Raw genomic sequence first — 25,972 nt, 5'->3', positions numbered from 1 at the left:
TGTTATGTAACTCTTGAGAGCGTAAAATGAAACCAAATGGTTTCATTTTACGCTCTCAAGAGTTAAAGATCTATAAGGGTCCATTTGGTTACCAACTCTCCATCATTTAGCTGGGCACCACCTGGAACCCCCTCAAGGACCACTGGTGGTCCCCGGACCACTGGTTGAAAACCACTGCCTTAGGCCACCAATTGTGTTATTCCCTGTGCACACCATCAGGACAGAAGACAAGCCGTACACCCCGCTTTTTTCAATCATAAATGTCACACAAATACGCTGAGCCTCTTTCCTCAAACAATGAATTTGTCAGAACAGGGTCTAAAAGCACATCCGGTTTTGTCCTGAGGAGTGTGATCTCTAAGTAACTCCCATCATGTGCGAGAGTTTTAATGTTGAGAACTATGCTCCCCAAAAGAGGGAAGCTGCTGTTTTATTATAGACTAGCAGGCCCATCGCTACAGGGTGGGTGACATACCCCAGTGTATGGAACCGTACTCTCTAAAGTACCCCTCCAACCAGTGTGTGGTCTCTTTAGCGCACTGGTTTTTGTCCATTTTTCCCCTCCTATCATCATGTTAAATGTAAGCTGCCACTGTGCATCTGGTTCTCGACCAGAACCCCGCCCCTCCCCCCATCGTTGAGGTTCAAAACCAACTCTGAGCTTTTGTACAAGCTCAAGCCCTGTCTTGACCGCGGTTGTAGTGCCAACTGTTTCTCTTTGAAAGAGCCACCTTTTGTGTTCCATGACGCAATGCCATGCATGCCCCCCACCCAGCGTCCGCCACACCCAAACACAAGCACGTCTGTTATACATAATACCCCCCCCCCCCCAACCGTCCTATTTCACCTTTGAACTCTCAACCTTGTCGTAACCTCTGACCTCTGAGCCCAAATGTGACGAAAGTGTGAAGTACCCTTCCTCTGTCGCTCTGGAAATGCTCCGTACTTCTCCGTAGAAATGTATGAAGTCTTTTTTTAGTCCTGAAAGGATAAAGATAAAGCAAACCAACTAACTTTTATTGATCTTTTTTTTTGTTTTCCTGTACTTAACAGAAGGGGGCGCCATGGAGCCTCCACGGTGGGATTTTTAACATTCGCAACTGTTTAAACAATGTTCCTTGTTTTTATATGAACCAGTATTTTCTCTCTCTGTCTCTCACTTTTTTCTCCTTAGTTCTGTTAACCCTTTCAGGTGCTACAAATAATTGACCAGTTACTGCTTTGTCACTTAGAATCTTCTTAGGACTACCTGTCATTGTTATCAATTCCAGATGTGCAACACCCCAAGCTTATTTTAACTGACAGATTTGAAGTAATAGGGACCCCCACCTTTCCCCCTCACCACCAGACAATAGAGCATGTAACTTTGATTTTATTGGTTCTGTTCAACTGTAACCCGACATTAAAGGTGTTGTAGAGAAAAAAAAAAGTGGAATTGATAAAAAAATAAATAATAATAACTGAATTCCACAGTTAATTTATTCTTTTTTTCTATTAAGAATTTGTATAGTAAACTTTACATTTTTCAAAACTGTGTTGTTGGCAAGTCGATGATGAATTTTCCAGATGAAAAGACTCGGTGGTTCTTGAGATTATGAGAAATAAATTATTGCTGAATGTTCTCAATAAGTTGCACGTGTCTGTTTTTCTATTTCAATATATCATGTGTTTTTAAAGTGGACAAGATGAGGCTTCTCGTGTACTCGTACATGCATTCACTCTCTCACTTCTGGCTGCTCCCAGAAAGGTTACAGTCTACAAACTCACAGATCTAGAATTCATTGATTGATTGATTAAATACTTAATTAACACGTTGCAAACAAAGCTCTCAGGGCATCTTGTAGATTTGCTATTTTGGGTTTGTGACATGGTGCACAAAACAATAAGTCAGGCATTAGTGAAGAACCAACTTTCCTCATCCTCCGTCTGTCTTGAGTCAGCAAAGATGGCCTCAGCCGGGCCGCGTATCAAAGGGAAATCCTCTCATGGACTCTCATTCACTTACGCTTCCTCCCAGTCACACTCACTCCCATGTCATCACAGTTAGGTCTCACTCACGTCTCTCTTATGGAATGTCCCCCCAAAACAACATGGCTAGAGGATTTCCTATGAAGCCAAGAGGAAGATTCCATTCCAAACACAACAGATGTTAATCATCTTTTGCATGGGGACGACATAGTAATGCAGGACAAAGGATTCAGGATGTTGAATAGTCAAAGATGTCTGACATTTCTAACAGGCATCCTTTGGGCCCCAATACCTGGCATGCAAAGTGTTTCGAGCCCTCTTACTCAGGTTGAATTACTCTTGATTTATGTGGGATATATCGTTGTAGTAATGCTGACCTTTTAAACTAAATGAAGGGTACAGGCAAACAAACATTACAGGTTACCAGGCACATGCAGTAGTATTCGTGACTGAAACTTTCATGGCTTTCAAAACCTATTGAAATCCAGCCCTAAGGATCAGATGTCAACTTGTATAATAACATCCAGCCTCATCCCATCCTTCTCTGTCCATGTACTAATAAATCCCACTTTCTCTGCTGTGTGTCTGTTCTATGTGTTCCCATAGCACTGTTACTAACCAGAGCACAGCTGGAAGCTGTTAGCCAGACATGCCGTGAGAAACTGGTTCCTCTATAAAGAGAAAAAAAAAATCACTCATAGTGGTGTATGTGGGTGTGTGTGTGTGTGTGTGTGTGTGTGTGTGTGTGTGTGTGTGTGTGTGTGTGTGTGTGTGTGTGTGTGTGTCCTATAAGGCTGGAGTATGACCTTGCTTTATAGTGTCAATGAAATCCCTTGGGACATAATGTAAACACTGAAACACATCATACTTTTACTGTGTGTGTGTGTGTGTGTGTGTGTGTGTGTGTGTGTGTGTGTGTGTGTGTGTGTGTGTGTGTGTGTGTGTGTGTGTGTGTGTGTGTTAGAGAGAGAGAGAGAGAGAGAGAGAGAGAGAGAGAGAGAGAGAGAGAGAGAGAGAGAGAGAGAGAGATAGAGAGAGAGCAAAAAAAGCATGCATACATTCTTTTTGTAAAGATTACATATACTGTAGGCCTAGGTGGTCCATGTTTATGTTGGGTAAAATCACCATTCAGAGGGACCTCCATCCTCACTTACTGTATACCCCAGTGAAAACATTGTATATATACAAATAGCAAGTGATTATCAGCAGAGAGATTTAAGTATGTACACTAAGCTGGTTAATAATTATGCTGTCATACAATGGTGTGTGACCAGTATAGGCATACATAGACCTGGTTGCATGCAATCTGGGAACCCATCACCAAATAAAAAATGAAAAACAGCGCCCTCTGCTGAGCAGAATCTGTTCTCGATAGATGAAGAGTATTTCAGAGTACTTTAACCTCTTAAGTCCCATATCCTTTGTCAAACGACGAATAGCGAAAAATAACCGATCTACAAGCTCACCACACATTGCGATGCAACTCATTGTGAGCTTGTAGAATAGCTCACGATCTGCATCTTGTTCTGTCTCCCTGTTGTGTTTACTTGTGTTCCTTAGTTATAGTTACAGTTGTGATCCTTATTTATTAGTTTTACTTTGACTTTACACTAGCATACCTTTATTTTGTAGTGATGTCCAAGTGTTTGCTGTTACCTGTTTTATCTCAGCTCCCTGTGATTATTTAGTTATCTCCACCTGTCCTGTTAGTGCCCTAGCCTATCCCTGTGTTGATTGTCAGTTTAGATCAGGTGTGTAGTTAGTCCATGTCTATTTATACTGCCCTGGTTCTCAGCCATTTCATTGTGCGCAGTCACTCACCCGTGAATCTGTGTTAGTACTTGTTCTTGACTCCTAGTGCCTCTCTCATCTTAGACTTAGGTCCTACTACACGCAACTGACTCCAACAGTGACTATTGCGATTTATGAGGGTTTTTGGACAATTTTAATGCCATCTTGAAAGTGGTTGAAACAACAACAGAACTTGCATTGAAATCAGCTCTGCAGTATGTCATCTATTCTACATTGGACGTATTGACATCTATCTGACCTGTATTATTCAGGACAAAGGTTGTCAGGAAACTCAAATAAAGCCGCCCTCTACACTATGAAGGCACTTAAGAGAGAAAGAAGATCACTGTATAGCAGGGACACAATACCACACATTTATATAGTTCATGTGCAAACATTTATGCAATGCAAATCGTATCTTAGATGGAAAACATCTATGACACAGCTAGAGTTTTGGTGGCTAAATAATGGAAATATGACATGCACCTAAAATATATTTTGAGCATCTTAGAGGTACAGTATATACTGTAGGCATATGAGGTAGTCTCTTATAATATAAACTTCCAAACTACATATTATGAAATGTCATTGTCACTAATATTAGCAATGGCTGCCCTCTAGTGGGGACCACCGAACAGCATCCTAAAAAATGTCAAACTGACATGTTTGACATTTTTAAGGTTAAAACAACAGTATACGTATTGTATATACAGACTTCATAGGCCCACAACACTTTTCACTTAAAACAGTATCCTGTTACAGTACATGTGTGATCAAAGTATTCATTGTAAAAATTGCAATAATGGTACTGTATATTCAAGTTTATCATAATTTGTCACAAAAACAACTTCATTTTCAACATCAGAAATATATCATTGTGCTTTAGTTGAGTGATTCAACTCTCTTGTGGAGTGTTTTATTCAATTATACATTTCCCCATTCATCCATCATGCTTGGGACTCTATTGGGATGCTATTGAATCATCTACCATGGGAGGTTTTCATTGTAATCCAGGACTGCACCAGGTGGTTTCTCAGTGGACCTGAAGTCAGCTGGTGCCGAGTTGGGATGGAATTAAATCACACTCTGTGTAATTTCATAATTATACCACTGTAAAATGAGACCGTGAGTTGGGTCTGGTGGTCAGTTCAGGTGGTCCACTCAAATTCAAATTAACAATCAGGATTTTACAGAGCAGTTCTGTGGTCCCAGGGTTATGTTGATTTTTATTCTAGCCATCAAATAACAGGCTATTTAGACATGAGAGAGCAGGTGAATTCAGCTGGTCAACCGAACAACTGGAGTAAAAAACTAGTGAGGAGTGATGTCTCCATACAACTACACTAGACAAACTGATCTCAAATCACCAGTCCTAATTTTAAAAGACTGTACATGCAGGCCCTGATCTATACAGTAACAAAATGTACAAACATCAGAAACATGGATCAGGAACATGAACACACATAGATACACACATAAATAGACAAATACAATTGTTTTGATTTAAAGGCTGAATACTTCTTCCTCCTCCAGTAGTCTGGTGCCGTCACCCTGGTCCTACAGGCAAAGAAGACAAATTCACTTCACATTTGTTGTAAATGTGTCTGTACATCGCTGTTCTGAAGTTACAGTAATACCCTCTGGGATTAATACAATACTGTCTAACTGATTAAGATCTGAGATCTGTTTTCTGTTCAAGAGCCACTTCTACCATTTTAAACAATCTGACTCAGTGTGAGACTATGTAGAATAGGAAATTTAGCTGGTCCTTACATTTTGATGGGATTATTTAGGGACATTTGCAAGGTTAGAGTTGAATTTGAATGTTGGTTTAGATTTTCAGTTTGTGCAGGGTTAGGGCCTTTAGGGTGTTTAGAGTTAGCAGAAAAAGTGCAGTCTGTGGAAATCAAGGGAGGTTCCCTGCTATAGTATTACACGTGAGTGTTTGCACAGTGCACACGCATGTGTGTGCGACGTGCGCATGACATCTTACTGACCTGTGCGAGGCGGTTGTAGTTTTGACTTTTGGGGCCACTGTAGCGACGCAGGCCTCTCCAGGACACGAACAACACATAGATGGATGCCACGAGACACTGCAGTGTAAATGCAATGGAACTCCCCTTCGCTATATGTGAACCAACACGCTAGGGAGGGGGTGGAGATTTCATTGATTTGTAAAACATTTGTAATGTCAAAAGAGTCAATACATCACAGAAGTCCTATAGCATCGCCTCCAGAAAGAGATCATAAGAGCTGTTTCCAAGTGTGGATCGATATAGTTTAGATGTTCTGTAATACATGTACTGTTAGTACAATGTTGGATGGACAGACAAATAGAAAAATATGTGTACCTGCTGCTTTGTTTTGAGATCTATAGGATGTACGGAGCTGATACAGTATGCCAGCAGAGCACAGAATCCAAGCAGCACGCTGAAGAGGTTCAGGCCCATCAGTGTAGCCACCTGCTCACAATGAACACAACATCATGAAACATTATGCCCCCACATTAAGAACCATGACACCACAAGCACAGACTGAAACAGGAACTGTTAACATATACTTATACCTTCAATTTGCTTGGCCTTCTCTGGACTTCCATTGTCAGACACCCTGTCGCCAAATACTGTAACAAAAAACAACATTGTCACAACTGTGTGTTGAGGTCGTGCCTTGAGAGTGCAAAATGTTATAGCAGTTTGGTGACTGTCCTGTAATATTCCTACTGTATGCAAATTACGTTGTGAGTCCTCTCTGAGTGAAGTTTTTGTCCTTGAGGGAGACACAGAACCCCTCACCTTGTACATAAGTGTCAGCTAAGGCAGTGTTTCTCAAACATTTCAAAGACCCCCAGTTTGATATGCATTAGGCCGAGGACCCCCAGTTGATATATATATATATATATCTTAATCTCTCTAAGAATTTGGACTCACAAACAGACTTGACCAGACTGGTGTCACCATGGAGACGGAGCAGCTGTAACTCACACACGCATGGGTTACTGTGGTCAGTATGCAGGCCAACGCACCGAACACCTGCATCAACTGACAGACAGACAGACAGACAGACAGACAGATTTAGAAGTAAGAATCAGAATTGGTTAATGGCCACGTATACGTTCCCATACAAGGGATTTGTCTTGGTAGGTTGCTCTCTGTGTCCACACACACAAGGACATAAGTACAGTACTGTTGTCTCATAATGACAGCAAGTTATTTGTACACGTCATTATCAGGGCCTGTCTGAGATTCCCAGGAGGAAGGCGTGGTGAAATATTTACATTACTCAAGATGACATCAGCAGAGCATTGTACTGACTGTAGCGTGTTGACAGAATCAATACACACATTTTAGGTCTGTCAAAGGTCGACCCACAGTGTTTTACTGAACATACTAGAAAGTATAGTCAATCAATTGATCGATCAATCGATCACTCAGTGTCACACAAGGTAGATTAGTATTACTAATAGCGGCTCACTCACCCCACTGACTAACAGTCGGATGTTGACGACAGTCCCAAACCAGCGGTGGATTCTAGCATCTTTCAGCTCCTCCTGAGCTGTGGCTGCGGCCAGTGTTTGGGGAGAGGGCGTCTCTTTAAAATAAACATGGTACAGCCCCTCCTGGAACATGTTACGAGTCATCTGTTGAGGAGAAAGAAATATGGACATTAGCACTGTGTTGAAAACAAAATAGAAACACCCCACCACACACACACACACACACACACACACACACACACACACACACACACACACACACACACACACACACACACACACACACACACACACACACACACACACACACACACACACACACACACACACACACACACACACACACACACACACACACCACTACATGTTAGACTGAGAGAAAAACATAACTGAAATCTGATTCAGAAAGAAAAAAAAGGTTATCTTACCTTCCACAGTGGATGAATAAAACTAAGCCGTTTATCCACAGATGATCATATTAGCACCTTAAAGGAACCCAGCCGACTACTGAAAGACAACATTTACACTTCTAAACATTTCTCTGCTGCTTTATTTGTGTCCCGGAACCTGAGGGTCAAAGTTCACTTGAGTTTTTTCCCTGGTGAGATTGATAAGGTCCGCCTCTGAGGAGGTGACACTGTGATCTCATTGGTCCGAGACCAAAGGTAAGTAACACTTACATCTCTATTATAAAGCACAGATTGTTTTGCAAAATGGGCCTGATCTACCGTACATACACTTTGTGCATCCTGCAGCACATTACTGATCATACCATATCTATCAGTATGGTCAAACATCTAGTTTATTATAATGTACTAAAACACTTCACATTTTCAGAATAAAACATTGAATCATAAATACATCACACTTATTAATAAAATCAATAACAAACCAATGCTAAAAATCAATAGCCATCAGTTACTGAAAATGGCAGGTAAAATGGTGTTACCAGTGAAGGCAGGGGACCATGCTGTTGGACTGATCGTCAGTTCTACAACATTATTTTACAGCATTTCTACTTTATTGGGGAGTACAGTAGAGTCAGACTGGAAGGGGTGGAGGATGTGAAAGACTGCACTTTGTGATTACATGCACAGTGCATAGTCAAATCCTCAGTGTCCATTTAACTCAGTGTAAAAAAGGTTTGCTAGTATAAAAACAGTTAGGTATAACTGCCATGTGAGGCCGCTAACTCTCCAGTACAGCTTCATATTTAACACTACAGGTGAATTGTTAATGTAAACTCTCAATGTTTAATGTGAGGTTGCAGATACTCGTTATGAATGAGAATCAGTGATCCTGATCCTATACACAGTGGTGGACAATAATTAAGTAACATTTTTGAGTATCTGCACTTTACTTGAGTATTTGTTTTTAGGATACTTGATGACTTTCATTCCATCACATATTAAAGACAAATATTACACTTTTGACTCCACTACTATTTCTATGAAGGGAAAAACGACATTATGAATTAAACACTTGAGCCCTATTTCAAATGTAGTGAAAATAGAAGATTTCAATTTCACTATCTTTGGATTTTAGGGAAAATGTCACATTTTTATACAGCAATGCATTGTGATATTAAAAAGTTAAATTACATTTTAATTTGTACTTTTGAATACTTGAGTAGTTTTATGTTAAAAGCATATACTCCAGTACTTTAACTTAAGTACACATTTTCATAACTTTCACTTAACCAGGAATATCTATACTTTGACTCCAGCAATGGGGTTGAGTATACTTTGTCCACCTCTGGCCATACAGTACATACATAACAGCACATGCATGTCAGACCCATTCCCTCTTCCCCGGCAGCGTGTCTTCATCGCTGTCGTCCTCGTCCTCGGCCCACGAAGCGAACAGGACGGCCAGCCTGGAGAAAAGAGGCCCCCAGAGGGCCAGACTGTGGAAGACCCGCTCCTCCTCTGAGCCGGAGGAGTTGAGAGAGCTGAGAGAGCCAGCGTCTGACCCCGCGTCTGACCCCGCGCCCTCGTAGTCGAACACCAGCAGACAGTCATAGGGAGGGGCCGAGGGGTCACTGTCAGCCGCATGCAGGTTCTACAATGGTCGACAGGGGTTTCATATATATACCATTACACAATGGTGTAAAGTAACTATGTACATTTACTCAAGTACTGTACTTACAGTAAGTACAATTTTGAGGTATTTTCTTTACTTTACTGGAGTATTTCCAATTTTCGGTACTTTTACTTCTACTCCACTATACGTCTCAGAGGCAAATATTGTACTTTTACTCCACTACAATTATTTCAAAACTTTAGTTACAAGCTACTTTGCAGATATAAATTATTATATTATAAAACCTACATTAACCACTTTATACATAGGCTATCTGAAAGTAGCTGATCTACAAGCTCACAACGCGTCGCGATGCGACGCGTTGTGAGCTTGCAGATCTGCTATTTTCAAACATGTTAGTACTTTTATTTTTGGTACTTTGATGCCAATACTTTTGTACTTTTACTCAAGTAACATTTTGAACACAGGCCTTTTACTTGTTACAGAGACTTTTTATATTATGGTATTGCTACTTTTACAGATATAAGTAAAATATCTGAGTACTTCTTCCACCACTGCCATTACACACAAAGCGTTGTGAGCTTGTAGATCTGTTATTTTTGACTAATGTTTCCCCTAGAATATGGATGCTGGGGTTCAAGTGCATAATATTACTTCTGTATATTATGATAATACACACATCCTTAATAAAGTTGCCAATGTCCTCATTCTCCTGTGGTTGTAGGCGATAGAGGGAGTGGGTCTGGGCTGTAGGAACCACATCAGTGTAGAAAACCACTGGGCGGTTGTCCAGTCCTCTGTGGAGCTGACTCAGGTCATACTTCTGTTGTAGAGAGGAACATACACACACATTCACAGCTCAAAATCATTTCAAAACATGAGCCTAATTCAAAATTTGAATAAGGCTGTCCCTTGCAGAATATATCTAATTGAAAATAATCACACCTTAGTCACACCTTCAACTAAAGACATATAATGTTTTGATCCCCTCTCCACACAGTAAAATCTGGAGTGTTAATTTACCTCTGTGTGGAATGTGTGGCGGAATGAAACAGTATGGGACTGTTTTCTTAATCTCTTGGAGTTAAATGAATGCTCCGGGTCTTACTGTGCTCATCCCCAGACACCAGAATAAACATCTGTGTTTCACATTATGTTTCAAACAGAACAAAAACTGGATAAGAAATTGTGTATTTCAAAATATAGTTTGGATGTGGCAAAAAATATTCTTCCTATGTGCTGTTGATGACAGCAACAACTCTAAATGTTTTCCCCACGAATATACATTAATTATTAAGTATATTTTGAGACACACCTGGTCCTCTTCCCCTCCTCCTTCCTCATGGTAGTAGAAGATGTTGCCTCTGTCCACGTCCTCCAGCAGAGGGAGTGCTTTCACAGAGCGTCTGCCACCCAGCCACAGGAGCAGCAGCAGTAGCAGCACTGTGGTGGACAGTTTAAAGTGTACTGTAAGTAAATAGGCTACTCAACTATTCAAAAGTGCAAATTACAGAGTACATTTTCTTTTTCTGTGCATTGCTGAATTGAACATTTTCCCGCAAAAATCGTAAAAATATGTTCTGAATGTGAAATGTTCAGAAATTGTGAAAATAGTAGATCTACAAGCTCACAACGTGTTGCACCGTAGATCGGCTATTTCATTACATTTGAGAAGGTGCTGAAGTGGTTAATTCATAATATATTTTTGTAAGTTTGGGTCCCAAGACTCCAAAAATGTTGTCAAGTACAGTACTCAAGTAAATGTACTTAATTACTGTCCACACACTGCCCACAACCTAAACATGAGCCCTCATTGGAGGGCAAATCTCTTTATTTCTGGGGTGACATACACAGGACCGCAAATATGGCTCCCAAAACTCCAGTTGTGACTGAAGGAACGTGTGCCCGGGGTTCTGGGTGTGGAATGAAGCAGGTGCTGAGGGCTCCTTGACATTGGCACACCTCCACCTCCAGTGTGCTGTCCTGGAAGAGCATCTGGGCGTCATAGATTCGCATCACCACACTATAATCCCCAGGAGACAGCGCTCGCTTAGGTACCAGTGCTGCTTCATCCCCTGTGAGAAGAGACAGGAGGAGAAGAGAGACATAGATATGAATATAGATACCTAATACTCTAGCAGAAGTATACATATTCTTGTCATGTTGGCTTCAACCCATGTTACGGTAGAGCAGTGCTTCTCAAAGTGGGGTCTGCAGACGCCCAGGGGTCCTTGACGAGATTCCCAGCTAAACGTTGGATAGTTAAGAACCCTTATAGGTCTTGTAACAGAGAGGTCCTCTGTTACTTGCCATTTGCACATGTACATTGTAACCTTTATTTATGGATGGATTAATTGCATAGCATATGGTCACTTTAGTATTTGCAAGGCATAATTTGCACATTGTAGTTTGCACAGAAAGGAATGCAGTCATTTTATTGTTGATTACATTTAACTGAACATTTGAGATGTGTCCTGTCCAGCTGAGCTGGCCACTCAGCTAACTAGTCCACCTATGGAGACAACATGTTTGGTGATATCTGGCAAGTGCAATTGGTGTAATATGAGTGCAATAGAGACTAAGTGGAATGTGTGAGAGGTGCAATATGGGTAATGCTGAGTAATGATTGAAAGCTTAACATGTACCAAAGTGGGCTGTTCTGTTTGCCAGTGTAATTGGGCTGGACCAAGTCAGAAGGGCAGAGGGGGGTTATAATGTGTATTTGGAATTGTGAGGGATCTTGTGTAAAGCTGTAGTATGAGAATCATTAGTGGTGTAGTTCATGGAGTTTTAAGATATTTTATGAGTTAATGTTATATGTATTTCTGTATTTATATATTTCTGTATTTGTATATCTGTTTATCTACCCCTTGACATGGTGGAGTCTTAATTGCCTCAGCTGCTCAGCTGAGTATAAAATGCTGCCAGTAACAAGCCTGTTTAGTTAGAGGTAGAATGAGAGCCAGGCAACACCATGTCTGTCACCTGTGTTGGAGCGCCTGTATTGTCTTGTTTGATGTTGGTGAATAAACACACCTTTTGGTTGCACTTTACAAATGCCTCTGTACTGCTTCCAGCCGCAAAAGGGCACAAATGGAACCAAATGGACTCCTAAGGGCCCATTTGATTCCATTTGTACAATGTCAAAGTTATGGGTGTCCGTGGTCTAATAATGCATACCAAGCTACGGTCTGGGGGTCCTTGAAATAAAAAAAAGTTTCAGAACTGCTGCAGTGGAGAAAGCTACAGGTTAGGATTAGGGCATATTATGGGTCATGAATCATGGAGTGGCGTGGTTCACAATCTATACCTTTGAATGAAAGGTATTCTCTTACTTGTGGTGTTGGTGCTAATGGTCCAGTTGGCTCGGTGCTGTCCCTGAAGCTCCATAGTGTACGGCCCGGCATTCCCAGGCCCGTCCTTGTCGAAGATGTCCAGCAGGACAGGAGCGGGGTCCACGCTGCACAGGCTGACCTTCCTCTGCCTGATCAGAGGAGCGTTATCGTTCACGTCCCACAAAGTCACCACCAGAGTCCCCGTGCCCGTGGCTGGCACCGTATCTGTAACACAGGATGGGTGGCTTTGATGTGTTTTAGCCATTTTAGTTGAAGCTATTATCCAGAGAGAGATGCAAGGAGTGGCCATGTAGAGCAGTGGTTCTCAACCTTTTCAGGCTGCGACCCCCCAAAATAATCATATCTGAAGTGGGGACCTCCCACCCTGACAAGCCCTTGGAATTGTAGGAGTTGAGGCATTACGTTTAGTTTGACTCGGTTCCACAGATAAATGTTTTGAAAATAGCCGATCTACAAGCTCACAACGCCTCACAATGAGAGGCGTTGTGAGCTTGTAGATCGGCTATTTTCAAAACATTTGCCCTTTCTTTTATCATTTGACAATTTGGCCAATGTTTGACCAGTTGTTATAGTATACTTTGTTGATTGTTTTTGATTGTTTTTTCAGGTATTAAAAAGGTCTTCACTGTCATCTGGGTTGAGAACCACTGATGATATAGGCTCAATGTGTTGCCACTGCTGTAGTTGGGTCTAAAGGGTGCACACGCATGCACGCACACACACACACACACACACACACACACACACACACACACACACACACACACACACACACACACACACACACACACACACACACACACACACACACACACACACACACACACACACACACACACACACACACACACACACACATACACACATACTGTACACACACATAAGTGAAAACATCATCAAAAGGCCCGGCCTTCGGCCTGGCAAAGACAATATATAATATAATATATCAAAAAGCAAAAGCCCCCCCCCCACAAACAGAAAAATCAATTCTGAGCAGTTCTTAACAAGAATAATGTGAATTTATTCTGTTGATTCAGTAACTTTTACCATTATCAGATGCCAAAATTAGAACTGTGTATTTGCCATTCTTTACAAAGATCGATTCTCTGTCCATGGTGATTTTAGTTCTGACCAGTCCCGACTCTTTATTAATGCTCAGCCACTTGGCCATATCACCTCTCAGCTGATATCTGAGAGAGAGAGAGAGAGAGAGAGAGAGAGAGAGAGAGAGAGAGAGAGAGAGAGAGAGAGAGAGAGAGAGAGAGAGAGAGAGAGAGAGAGAGAGAGAGAGAGAGAGAGAGAGAGAGAGAGAGGAGGGTGCAACCAATCTGATTAGAACTACAGAAACATGCAGCACCATAGGAGATCAATAATTATGCAGAAAAGTTATGTAAGCTATGTAAATATCATTTGTCATCTACTGCTAATTACAAAAACAATTCTCTATTCTTACATATACTGTACAATGCATTATAGTTTCATTGAAATGCTACCTAGTAATTTATACTAAATCTAACGTAATGAATTGCTTAATTTCAAATGATTGCCTTGAAACAGCATGCATTTGAATGTGCATGTGTGGTGTGTGCGTGCGTGCGTGCGTGCGTGTGTGCGTGTGTGTATGCATGTGTGCGTGTGTGTCTGTGTGTGTATGTGTGAGTGCATAGGTGTGTTTATGAGTGCATAGTACCCAACTGTCTGCCTCCTAGCTGTGTCTGGGTCCTCTGCCCTGCATGTGCTCACAGTGCTCCCTACAGGCAGGTCCTCTGACACCAGTACATGAATCTCTGCCGGGCTGAAGACCGGGGGCTCGTTCTGGTCCTCCACCCTCACTGTGACCGTGGCCGTGGAGGTGGTCACAGGCCCGGTGAACGCCGCCTCGTTCTCCACCACCACCATCAAGGTGAAGACGGCAACACTCTCAAAGTCCAGCGCCTTTCACGATAATGATAATGAATTTATTTGTACAGCACTTTCCCAAACATAGTTACAAAGTGCTTTACAGAACAAGGTTTAAGGAGCACCATGATAGCCATAAGAGATACAACTACAACATAAGATCAGTGAATAAAATAGCATGATAAAAACAAACCACAGAAATGTAAAATAAACAGATACAATCAATAAAACACTGAACATGGCAAGAGGACTTAAGAAAGACTTAAGAGAAATGGATGACAGTGGTATGCAGTACAGCTGGGTGTGGGAGATTTAGCCTTTGTAGTACTGATTTATGTATGCTTATTCTACTTTCTAATGCTGGACACAAAATTTCCCCTTGTGAATTGAAGGTTTTACATAATGTTAATGTGTTACATTATTATGTTACACTACAATCTGTTACGCTGCGCTATGTTGCGTTACGCAGTAAAGAACTACCAAAGAGAGCTAGCGGCCTAGTATGGACTGATGCCCACCTTGGCTGCTGTGAGGATTCCCTCCATTTTACTGGGGCCTGTGCTGATGTTGAAGAAAGCGTCACGGTTTCCTTTGACAATGGAGTATTTGGTGTTGGCGTTGGGGGACCCAAGCTCATCAAAGTCATTAACTATGAGCTTTGCCACTTCCACGCCTGCCGAATTCTCAGGGACTGATGTAGATATCTACAGGAAATGCCAAACCAGATATAATGGACCCTTTTCACAGCAGACATTTTGAGGTAATGGTAAAGGTTATAACATTGGTGTGCGTGCGTTTTTTTTCCATTATGTTTCTGTGTACCAGTGGGAAGTTAACTATTAAAATGTAATTGCATAGTGCCTCTCATACAGTAGTGCAGCACACACATTTAATAACACGCAGCTCTAGAACAAGTAGAAACATATAGTCAAGGCAGTGAGCAGCAAATTATGATAAGACTATGTAGTTGTACTTACAGATGGATGTATAAATTGTGGGGCGTGATCGTTGCTGTCAGTAACAGTGATGATAACGGTGCAGGAAGCGCTCAGCCCTGTCCCCTCCATGTCAGCAGCCTCTATGACCAGCTTGTACTCCGGGTGGGTCTAACAGACAGTGGTGTAAAATAGCTAAGTACGTTTACTCAGGTACTGTAGGCTACTTCACCCATTTTCAACCTGTAACCTCTGTGCCCAGAGTCACGTTTTTGTTTGCAGTGTGTCAGTTATGTTGTGTTGTCTTATTGTCTTATTAATGTACTATTTATGTTCTATAAGAAGCCATTTGTGTTATTTGATGTTCATGTTATGGCTGGTGTGCAGTACAGTATGTATTATTGCTGTGAGCTGGGCAGTGATTGGGGTTTGAGTTGATTGCCAGTCAGACAGTTTGGGACACCTGGAGAGTTAGCCCCTTTCGGAACCCTGTATGCCTTTGTTTTGTATTTGGGATGGCGGTCCCAAATACAAAAAAGGTCTAAAGGGTTCCCGAAAGGGGCTGGAGAGTGTGACTCTGGCAGTCCAGGGTGAATGTGAACAGGGTGAGACTACTGTAGAAGCAAGAAGAGGATTTTTCCCAAGTTCTTGCTATTTGGATCATTTGGATGAAGTGAACTTTTATTTCCATTGTGAATAATTTTCTGGGTTAATAAGGTTTAAAGTGGTTAAAGCACAATAATACAATAATACAAAATGCAAACACTGAAAGTGTGACTAAATAACAGTTTAAGATATTTTCTAAGCAAAACAACAATTAATAAAATGAAGCTCTACGCCACCTCCCTGTCCAGTCCAGCTGCCACCACACTGATGATGCCACTCACGGGGTTTATGGCGAACATGTCTGGCTGGGGCACAGCGGGTACCTGAGCTTGAATACGATAACGGACAATGGCGTTTTCTGTGGTAGGGTCATCACGATCCATAGCCTTGACCCTCATGACGGAATGATCTAGGGGCGAAAGCAAAAATAAGATGTAATGTGTGCGTGTGTGTGTGTGTGTGTGGGGGGGGGGGGGGGGGGGGGGGTAGTTTTAGAGAGAACGTGACAATATGAAAACATGATGAATATTGACGTTTGGGTTCATGAATTATCTTGATTTTTTATATTTTTTAAATATATTTTTTTAGGCTTTTATGCCTTCATTTGACAGGACAGTAGGAAATGAGGAGAGAGATGGGGGGTGACATACAGCAAAGGTTGCCAGGATTGGGAGTCGAACTCACGACACGCTGTAAAGCTGGATTACCAGCGTATATGGTATGCGCCTGGACCGCTAGGTCAGCGGGCACCCCATGGATTATCATGATTTACACTGGTCACAGCTGGAGATTATGTGCAGTTGGATGCAGCGTCTCACCGATGGCACAGGCCTCGTTCACCCTGCCAAGTAAGGATTGGTGTGGGAACTCTGGACGGTTGTCGTTCTGGTCGATGACTCTGATGATGAGCATCGTGGGCTCCTCAACATTTATTCTCTCACTCAGGGCATGGGCCCAGAGCTGGAAAAATCACAGATATGGAGATAGTATGATTCAGATATACTGTACGTGGATGAACAAACCCCCCACACACTGTTTTCAAATGCAAAGAGGAACAATGATTCAGCCGTTCCACCTCCTTCAGGTCTATTCTATTTGGACTTTTACTTAATGTGCTTTAAAATCTTAATTTATCTTGCTGCTGTAGGCCTATCTACTTATTATTAGCAACTCAAATTACAAAATCAAAGTCTTACTTTGATGTCAACTGACCTGGTATTCATCCTGTTTCTCTCTATCCAGTGCCTTGGTTACAAACAATGATCCTGTTTGTGAATTAAACGTAAAAAGGCCCTCTGGAGGCTCATCGACTCCTGGTCCTGTGATTTTGTAGGTTATTGGCACCTTTTTGGCATTGTTTGACATAATCTAAAGCATCGTTCAACAAGAAAAATATGTCATTCAATGTGTTAGTACGAAATACCTACAACTTAAGTGAATGAATTCAAAATCCTTCTATGATCCTGCCAGTGTCTTGCAATTCATTGTGAGCATCATTACCTGCACCATGAATTTGGGATATGGACCTCTGTCATTTTCTGGGATGTTATTTGGTGGAATAATCCAGTCTCTCTTCATCCGTATCAAACCGGTGGGAAAATGTCGGAACTCCATGATGGGATGTTCCTAGATGCCCACATTAGAAATGTTGTTTCAATGTGTATACTGTACTGTACCATGTTTAGGCAAAATTGAATAGTAAATGTTCAAGTGATGGCGTGGACAGTGCTAATGCCTTTCACAAGTAATACATGATTGGGTAAGACACTCAACACATTATGTCATTGTTATGTCCATTCAGCCTACCCTGTTCCTTTTAATATTATTTATGCCCAGTCCTTTTGGGCTTCATTTGAGGGTGTTTTCTGAACAAATTACTTGGCATAGAAAGTCATATTGTAATGTACCATTACTTTCAACTGAAGTAACTTCAACAACACTGTAGATACAATACATTTCATTACTTTTTTAACAATGTTTGTACCTCCAGAATTTTGCTCCTTTGGGCCCTATTTTTAGAACTTCTCGCACTTTGGTCCAAGCAGCACGGGGAGATGTCTGCTGTCATCAGGAGAGCTAGACACTGAGAAGCAAACAGTCAGTCCTACATTATATCATATTCTTAAGATGCAGCCAACAAGATAACACAGTAAAATCCTATGTGTACTGTACAAATTGGCCAGAAATTGTCAATTTCTTGGGTCCATTTGTACCCTTGTCAGAGTTGAGGGTTTTACTGTGTACTTCATCACCACATTATTTTTGTTTCATTCTGATTATTGGAGGTAATTCAACTGAAATAAAACTCACTGTATAATGAACCACTTTAAACCTTATGTTGTGCATGTCATTATAGGCGGTCATATTTTCAAGAATAGTGAAAATAGCTGATCTACAAGCTAAAAAGGCACCATTTACCATTTACTCGTGAGCTTATAGATCTATTTTGCTATTAATCATACAAAAAAAAGTATATAGGCGGTTAAATGGTGCTGTTCATAGAGGTGAATAATAAATGGCAAATGTTGTATACCATTTATCTACAGGGTATTCGTCTGATTCTTTGCAGAAATCACACCAAGTCTGTTGAGCTTCCAGCACTCACCTGGATGTGCCTTAGTAGCCCCAGGTTGCCCATCACCCGCTTTACAATAACAAAGTTCCTTCTAGATGTAAGGATTGTCTTCCACACTCTTCTGTGGATATGCTGTTCCTTTCTCAAGGCTTATCGTCAGGGTAGCAACAATCATCAGTAGTGAATCCTTAATCCAAGCCGGGCCACTTCCTCAAAGAATACAAATAACTGTTCTTTAAAAAAAAGCATTTGGGTTCCGTATCTGCCCGTGGGTAAAGGTAGATTGTGTTGACTAATTTGGTTCCTGTTGATGCTAAATCGACGACAGCCTTGTTTGATAGTATCAGAGCAAAGTTGGGTGCAAAACAAAGTGGTAGAGGTGACCTCGGGCAGGCTCCTACAAACATGCAGGTGCATGTTTACTATGTAAGTACATGGTCACTGCTTTGGAATTAAGTGCATCTCACCTTTTAAAAATTGTGCCAATGCCTGTGACACATTCTTTGCTAAAAAAAACATATTTTTTTTAATGAAAAACAAAAGTTTTATAAAAATGTCTGATACATGTTCTGTGGTAGGGCTAAGAGTGCCAGTCAGGTGAATTTTCCTCACAGAAGACGGTAACCTGTTTACAAAACACTTGGGTATCAGGACAGGCTCATATGACACTCGGCAAATAGAATGCTAACGTTTCAAACAGGTTCTAGACCAGTTAGAGGTAAAGAGGTGGGAAGGAACAGGGCGTATTACATTACATTACAGTCATTTAGCAGACACTTTTATCCAAAGCGACTTACAATAAGTGCATTCAACATAGGTAGGGAACAAAACTACTAATCACCAGAAGCATTAAGTGCATTCTCCTCTAAAACAAGCAACCAAGAGTATACCTAGCGCTAAAGTAAAAGTGCAATATATCAACTACCTACTGTATCAGGGCGTATGAGTTTGGATTGGATTCAAGGTGCCACCTACTGATGGTTTAACTTATTGCACAATGGAAAATACATTTCTTTTGTAGATTTACATCTCATACACTTTGAAAAACCTTTCCCTGAAACCGATTTTTCTTTAAAGACGACTGAAATAGTTTTGTATGTCTTGAATGTTTTATTCAAGGTTTCTGAAAATACACACAGGTTTCTAAACATTAAACATCTGTACCTTTAATTCACCTTTTTACTTTAGGTGGAGACCCAAATTAAAAGCTTTGACAGAACAAACATTCAAACATAGGTAAAGATAAAGCTGCAATCGGAGAAAAAAATTATAATGAAAAAAACTTAAAAACAAAAAATGTTTTAACCAATCTATATTGTAGAGCAGAGGTTTTCACTTTGTGAAAGAGAGCCTGCCCTGGGAGCAATACCTCATCTAAAACTATACTCAAAAGTAAGACGGACAATCTAACTGATGGGAGGCCATTTTGTAAATTGTTATGGTTGAAACCTCTTTGGAGTAAGTGTCCTACCTGGTGTCAGTTAGGACACTTGACATGTAGCACTGCCTGAAGCTCATGAGCGCAATATCTCTCATTGCCTCTTGGAGGTGGAAGAAGTTTAGTCTCCCACACGGGAGAACTGGGTTCAAACACACATGAAACGTACAGGTTGCAGCTTCAAATTGTTTCACATTGCGGATCAAAGAAAATATCACAAATGGATTGTCCAGAGCCAAAACCTGAACATCTAAAAGCAAGAATAAAACATTCTCTTCAACAGCATTACTCAGGCAAGGCAGAAAGTGAATTTGTGCATTAGTTTACAATATAGTACTTCAGTCACTGTTTCAAGTATACAACACACATCATTTAAGTTAAACTACAAAATTGCACAATGGCAAATTGTTTATGGAAGAAACTAAATTATTTTACATACCGGTACTTATGAAAAATGACATTGCTTTTGTAACTCTGACTTCAACTGACGTAAACTACAGTAGAAAAAGTGTAATCTGTATAAAATCAATGATATAATAAAAAGCACAGAGCTAGACAGAAAACTGTCATCGCAAACAATTCTTCGCAAACAAATGTAAATCACTTTAAGCAACAGGTGCCAATTGCCCCTTTTGGCCAAAAATATGAAGAAAGGAGTTACACGTAATTAAGTATTGTTGTGCATCATGTGTCTGCTCAAGTGTCAGCTGTGGCGAGGTTTGGCCAGGTCGGAGTTCAGATACACCACAGTAACTGTGATGTCATCCCTGTACATGCGCGCTAGGTCTGCTGGCAATGCCAGCATAGAGGATAGCCTTTCTTGACAGAGCTCTCCATATTCGCCAGTGCCCAGGGCATGTCTGATGAGGTGCGTGGCAACGTTTTGGTCCAGGGCAGGGGTGGCACGGGCTTGCCGTTTCAACAAGAGATCATGCATCTGGCCCAAATTCATCCGTTTCTCAGATGGAGAGACTGGAGCCTGAGGAGAGGGAGGGCGAAGAGTAGAAGTTAGGCATAGCAAAGCAACTTTTGGAACAAAAAAACAACATGTTTATACTCGGAGCGTCATAAAAGTGAATCAACTTGGATGGCATCACATTAATGTAAACACGCCTTCATCAGAACCAGGTTTTAGATGTGCTGACATCAGCGAGTGCAAGGAGAATGAACAACCTGAACATGTCCTGACAAGCTGGCACACGATAAGATGCAGAAACCATTCATCAATTAATCTAGCCTTTAATGGTTTTCACACTGGCAGCAACCACAATACATGTCAATTTCATCCGACAAACACACACACTACCTGCAAGTGAATCCCACTTAAGTGCTCCCCGACAAGTCGCACAGCCTCCTGGCTGCTCATCTCGTCCCACAGTCCGTCAGAGCCAAGGATCAGGAAGCGGTCCTGAGGTCTAAGCTTGTGATAGGTCAGCTCAGGCACCACGTCCAGGTAAGGTGGAGTCAGGTAGTTGGGTGGAGTGTACTGGTACAAGTTGAGAGAGTCCAGGTCCAAGCCAGAGTCCAGCCCGTTGAGAATGCTCTGCTGCAACTCGCGACTCCACTTGAACCTCACGTCACCGAAGGCACGCAGGGGCATCAGGACCTGGCAGCAAAAACGTGGACAGGCTTGTTAGTTCACTATGAGAGAAGGGATTAAGTATACACTGAGACACTAGCTTCCTTAATTCTGCTATTATTTCAATGTACTGTAGTAGCTTTTACTCATCAATTCTTTAGTCTTACCCATTTTTTCCCAGGGTCTGCATTTGCAAGCATAGACTTTGTTAGCGTACACTGGAATATGTGCAGGAAGCTCTATTATATCTGTTGTCTTACGTCATATTTATTGTGTATTTATTTGTCTATTGCTTTAAATCTGCCACTGAATCAAATTTTAGTTTTTATGTGTAGACAATAAAGTTGATCTAATCATATTCTTATGAAGCTATAGTGAATGCTCACCCCCAGCAGTCTGTCATCAGTGACCACCGTGTCGCTCTCAGAGGGGGGATGCTGGGCTCTGATCCGCTCCATCTCAGCCTCGTTCTGGGAGTTGTGGTCGAAGGAGAGTGGCAAGGCACTCCAAGTCCCGTCGTCCTCCTGCACCCCCAACACGGCTCGGCAGTCACCGGTGTTGGCCACGTGGATCCCCTCCATGCCCACATGGGCCACACAAGCAGTGGAGCCAGCGAAGGCAACCTGTAGCAAAAGAGGATACAGATATTGTACACTAGTAATTGTGTGCGATTTATGCTAATCTGAGCTAGATGATACTGACATGCGGAGTGTTTACCTGTATAGCTGTGCTTCTCATGAGGTCACTGGAAAGAGGAACCTGCGCCTCTAAAGAGATATCCGTGTCAAGTCGCTTAAAGGCATAGTCCATAGCTTCCGGTGGACTGAAGGGAGAGTGGAATAATGGGTGTATTGTAACACTGATCTTACTTAGTAATGCAGGTTATCAACAACAATGTATCAACTAAATTCAAGGTTACAGTACATTTATTTCTACATGCACATATAATGGCTGTACTTTCTGTCAAGAATTACCAAATGGCTAGATTCATTATGCTAACCCAGTCAGTCTAAGTGCAGATGGTGAGGATCAGAGTTTAAAGCAACGTGTTTTATATTATATTTGTAGTTTTATTCATGTCTCTCTACTCTTACCTTGTACCTATCCTGTGTTTCATGCTTTATGTTGTTGCTGCTAAAACACCAAAATGTTCACACACACAGCGATCAATAAAGGTCTATCATTTCTGCTCTGCAGAGAGGGAGGGTACGTCTTCCTTTTAGTGTAGCTGACTGTTTATGTGGTATGCTCATTGCATTTAGAAGCAGTATGTCAAGTGTCAAATAATAGTTGTACATGCACGTGTCTGGGCTCCTAGTTTGCAAACATACATACCTCATGCCATCACCGTGTTCCTCACTATCCAGCATCTCCTGCCAGAAGACTCTGAGGTGGTCTACGTAGAGGGAGGCAGACTCGCGGTAGATAACGTCACTGTGGTGTTTGTACCACTGTAATATGGGAGGGACTGGCCGTCCGTGCTCCATACACCTCTCCAGTTCCTCCAAGGTCCGCTGGGACATCATGGCTACGGCTACATAGTACGGGAGACGCTCGCTGACTGCCTGGGCGCAGGCAGGGCCACCGTGCCCGTCAAACACTCCAAAGAGCATACCTTTTGTCTGGACAACAACATGGGGTCATGAGGTAAACACGTTAATGTAGTCTACTGTAAAAAAAAAAAAAAAAAAAAAGCATTTTAAAACATATTTTAGACGCTGAGAAGAGACCATGGACCAGGTGGAGGGGATTGGATCTCCACGCTGGCCTGAAAACGAAAAAGGGAAGTCTGGGATTTTCTGACTCAGGATAAACGAAGAGACTAAATATATTTGCCCACACCTACTGTAAGTGTGTCCAAATTATATATTTTGGGATATTTTGGGAGGAAACAGGCAAACTTTGCTAGATGAAAGAAAACTAAGACTGATGAGAACATGCCTACCTGTAGGCAGGAGGCTGCACTGCGTCGGTCCTCAAAGGGTGTGTTAGCGGCTAACTGGTTGCTCTCAAACCTTTTCACAGCACTGAGGCCCCTTGCATCAAACTCGGGTACAGTCACAGCCTGTGATACAGGGACAAAGACATGCATTAAGCATTTCACCCTTGATAAGTGATTGGCTGGTGGCTGCAGAATAAAGTCTTATCATATGTAAAATGTACTACAATTGCATTCAGCGTAGCGATAGTTCATGTAGGCACGGAAGGCAGGAGGTTCACTTCCCCCAGTTCTTATTGTTAATAGGATGATTTGTGGATTGTACTGTGGTTCTATGGATTGTGCTATCATATGTGGTAGTTTTATTATGCATTGAAGGTTCAATGTTATGTTCATGTAATAACTGTCACACCGCCAAACTGAATGCAATATCATTGCAATAAATGGTAAATGGTTAATCCTGAGCTGAAGTGTCTAAATGAAATACTAAAGCCATTTTCTCTGTACAATGTCCAGAGTTCATATCTATCACTTTTTTATTGTACAATCTACAGTTGAAGAGTTAAGCTGTGATTAGCTGTGCAGACAGATCCATTTAAATGTCCACCTGTGAGACCCAGTACATTGAGTAATTTTTCCACTTGCATGCATTTAATCAAAACTTCTTCAGTCTATTAGTTAGAATGCAGGTTTAGTTACTTTAGTATTGTCTTCATTTGTCAGACCAGAAGCTTGGTCCTACTCAGTCAGACATGTGTTCTCACATACAGCCCCTCTGGTTAATGTGTTTAAGTTCAGAGTTGCAGTGCATGTGTGAAACCTCTCAGAGACATGCAAAGCCTACTGTATGCCCAGAGGTTAATTTAGGGCGTAAATAATAGGATGTGTTCAGTTAACATCGACTGTACAATATTCTATTTCTATAGGTCCATCCATTCATTTATTTTTTTAAGTTGTTTAACAACTAAGTTGTTTTAAGTCGACGCCTTGCTGCTTACCTGCTCATTGGCCCGCAGAATGCTGTTGATCTGGACCCGGCTGAGCCGAAAGGCTAGATCCTGATGGGTTGAATGATGCCGGTCGGCCCGAGACACAGATCCTGTCTCGGCACCACTGTGACACCGCCGCTGTGATTTGAAGCCGCTCCAGGAGGAGAAGTGGGACTGTTGAGTACATGTGGGTTGTTGGATGGAGGGGGAGGCACCAACGCCATACTGGTAAACCTGAAAATCATTAAGATATGGTTGGGAGCTGTTGGGCAGTAAACTAGCCAGGGGTTTCCTTAATTGGTACATAACACATTGAGTAAAAATAGACCTTTGACAGCCATATTGACATAAATAGCAAGGTTTATGGTTGCTTATATCTAACCTTTAAATTTGGCCATCACTGACACTACTTCTATAATACATTACGATATTTGGTAGCTTGTAAGAGCCTAGATGTCTCCACTTGGCCTGATAGCTATTGTTATGGTTCAACTTGTCCTTGAAGCAACTAGTATCACTATTGTCTGATCCCTGTGCTCCTTGGCAGAATTACTGTAGCACCGACCTGGGTGTTATTGTACTTCTCCCCATGATATCATGCACATTAAAGCACAACCACCGTTTAGAAGACATGTCACATTTGTAGACATTTGTAGGCCTCAGGTCTTAATGGGTTAATTCAATTGAATGAGGACAGTCAGTCAGTCACCTGGCTGGAGACAGTGGAGGACAGTGTCAGTGTGCAGCTGGAGGCTCTGTGGAGGATGCTGGAGCACACACGTCCAGACATCTCAGTGGAACAGCTGGTCTGGTCGCTCTGATGCTCAGGTATCGGTCACCTCAATAGCTATACATTTGTGAGAAATCAGTAGTGTAAAAGTAACTAAGTACATGTACTCAAGAACAGTACTTAAGTACACTTTGGAGGTATTTTTTTATTTTACTGGAGGATTTCCAATTTTAACATAAAGTATATTTTGATACAAATACTTTCATACTTTTCTAGAACAGGGTATTTCTAAAAGAGTACTTCTTCCACCACTGTCAATAAATAGAAGCAATAAGATGACATTTTCAATATAGTAATGCATTGCATGCGAGCATTAGCTAACGCCAAGCTAGCCAGAGGCGTATATGCATGTAGGCTAGTTTATAATACCATTAAACAGACAAAAGTAACCAACGTATGACACAGTCTGGTTGGTGTGGGCTTGTTTCTACAACATAAATAGGTTCATTAAAAAATATCCTACCTACCTAGAAACTACCAAACGCTGTGATCCAGAGGTTGAGAAGCTCTAATGACAGCCGGCGGGCGCCATGATGATTGTCTGAGTGACGTCATCACGTTGAAGTTA

General features: G+C 41.6%; 3 protein-coding genes across 3 annotated transcripts; all 3 read right to left on the bottom strand.

Annotated features, from left to right (window-relative positions):
- Positions 1-4,571: 4,571 nt before the first annotated feature.
- On the bottom strand, positions 4,572-7,461 carry tmem253 (transmembrane protein 253). Its single transcript, XM_084061138.1, has 6 exons — positions 7,238-7,461; positions 6,690-6,800; positions 6,326-6,382; positions 6,111-6,221; positions 5,757-5,903; positions 4,572-5,316 (listed from the first exon to the last, which is right to left on the bottom strand). The coding sequence occupies exons 1-6, from the start codon at positions 7,424-7,426 to the stop codon at positions 5,263-5,265; spliced, it is 669 nt and encodes a 222-aa protein (XP_083917264.1). The 5' UTR covers positions 7,427-7,461; the 3' UTR covers positions 4,572-5,262.
- A 280-nt stretch (positions 7,462-7,741) lies between these two features.
- Positions 7,742-19,266, bottom strand: LOC311047330 (B-cadherin). The gene is made up of 15 exons (XM_084060015.1): positions 18,700-19,266; positions 18,079-18,177; positions 17,595-17,720; positions 17,307-17,462; positions 16,913-17,054; positions 16,331-16,503; positions 15,531-15,659; positions 15,072-15,257; positions 14,345-14,589; positions 13,702-13,844; positions 12,634-12,858; positions 11,149-11,373; positions 10,614-10,741; positions 9,978-10,121; positions 7,742-9,316 (listed from the first exon to the last, which is right to left on the bottom strand). Exons 1-15 carry the CDS (start codon positions 18,730-18,732, stop codon positions 9,047-9,049), a joined length of 2,424 nt encoding a protein of 807 aa, XP_083916141.1. The 5' UTR covers positions 18,733-19,266; the 3' UTR covers positions 7,742-9,046.
- Positions 19,267-19,847: 581 nt separating this feature from the next.
- pdp2 (putative pyruvate dehydrogenase phosphatase isoenzyme 2) lies at positions 19,848-25,940 on the bottom strand. The gene is made up of 9 exons (XM_084059185.1): positions 25,872-25,940; positions 25,324-25,461; positions 24,624-24,848; positions 23,632-23,751; positions 23,022-23,308; positions 22,404-22,509; positions 22,073-22,309; positions 21,414-21,713; positions 19,848-21,086 (listed from the first exon to the last, which is right to left on the bottom strand). The coding sequence occupies exons 2-9, from the start codon at positions 25,402-25,404 to the stop codon at positions 20,811-20,813; spliced, it is 1,632 nt and encodes a 543-aa protein (XP_083915311.1). The 5' UTR covers positions 25,405-25,461; positions 25,872-25,940; the 3' UTR covers positions 19,848-20,810.
- Between the last annotated feature and the right edge of the window lie 32 nt (positions 25,941-25,972).

This window comes from Gymnoscopelus microlampas (genome assembly GCF_963454915.1).
Source record: "Gymnoscopelus microlampas genome assembly, chromosome: 6".
Taxonomy (NCBI): domain Eukaryota; kingdom Metazoa; phylum Chordata; class Actinopteri; order Myctophiformes; family Myctophidae; genus Gymnoscopelus; species Gymnoscopelus microlampas.
This window is presented reverse-complemented; position numbering and strand designations above follow the sequence as displayed.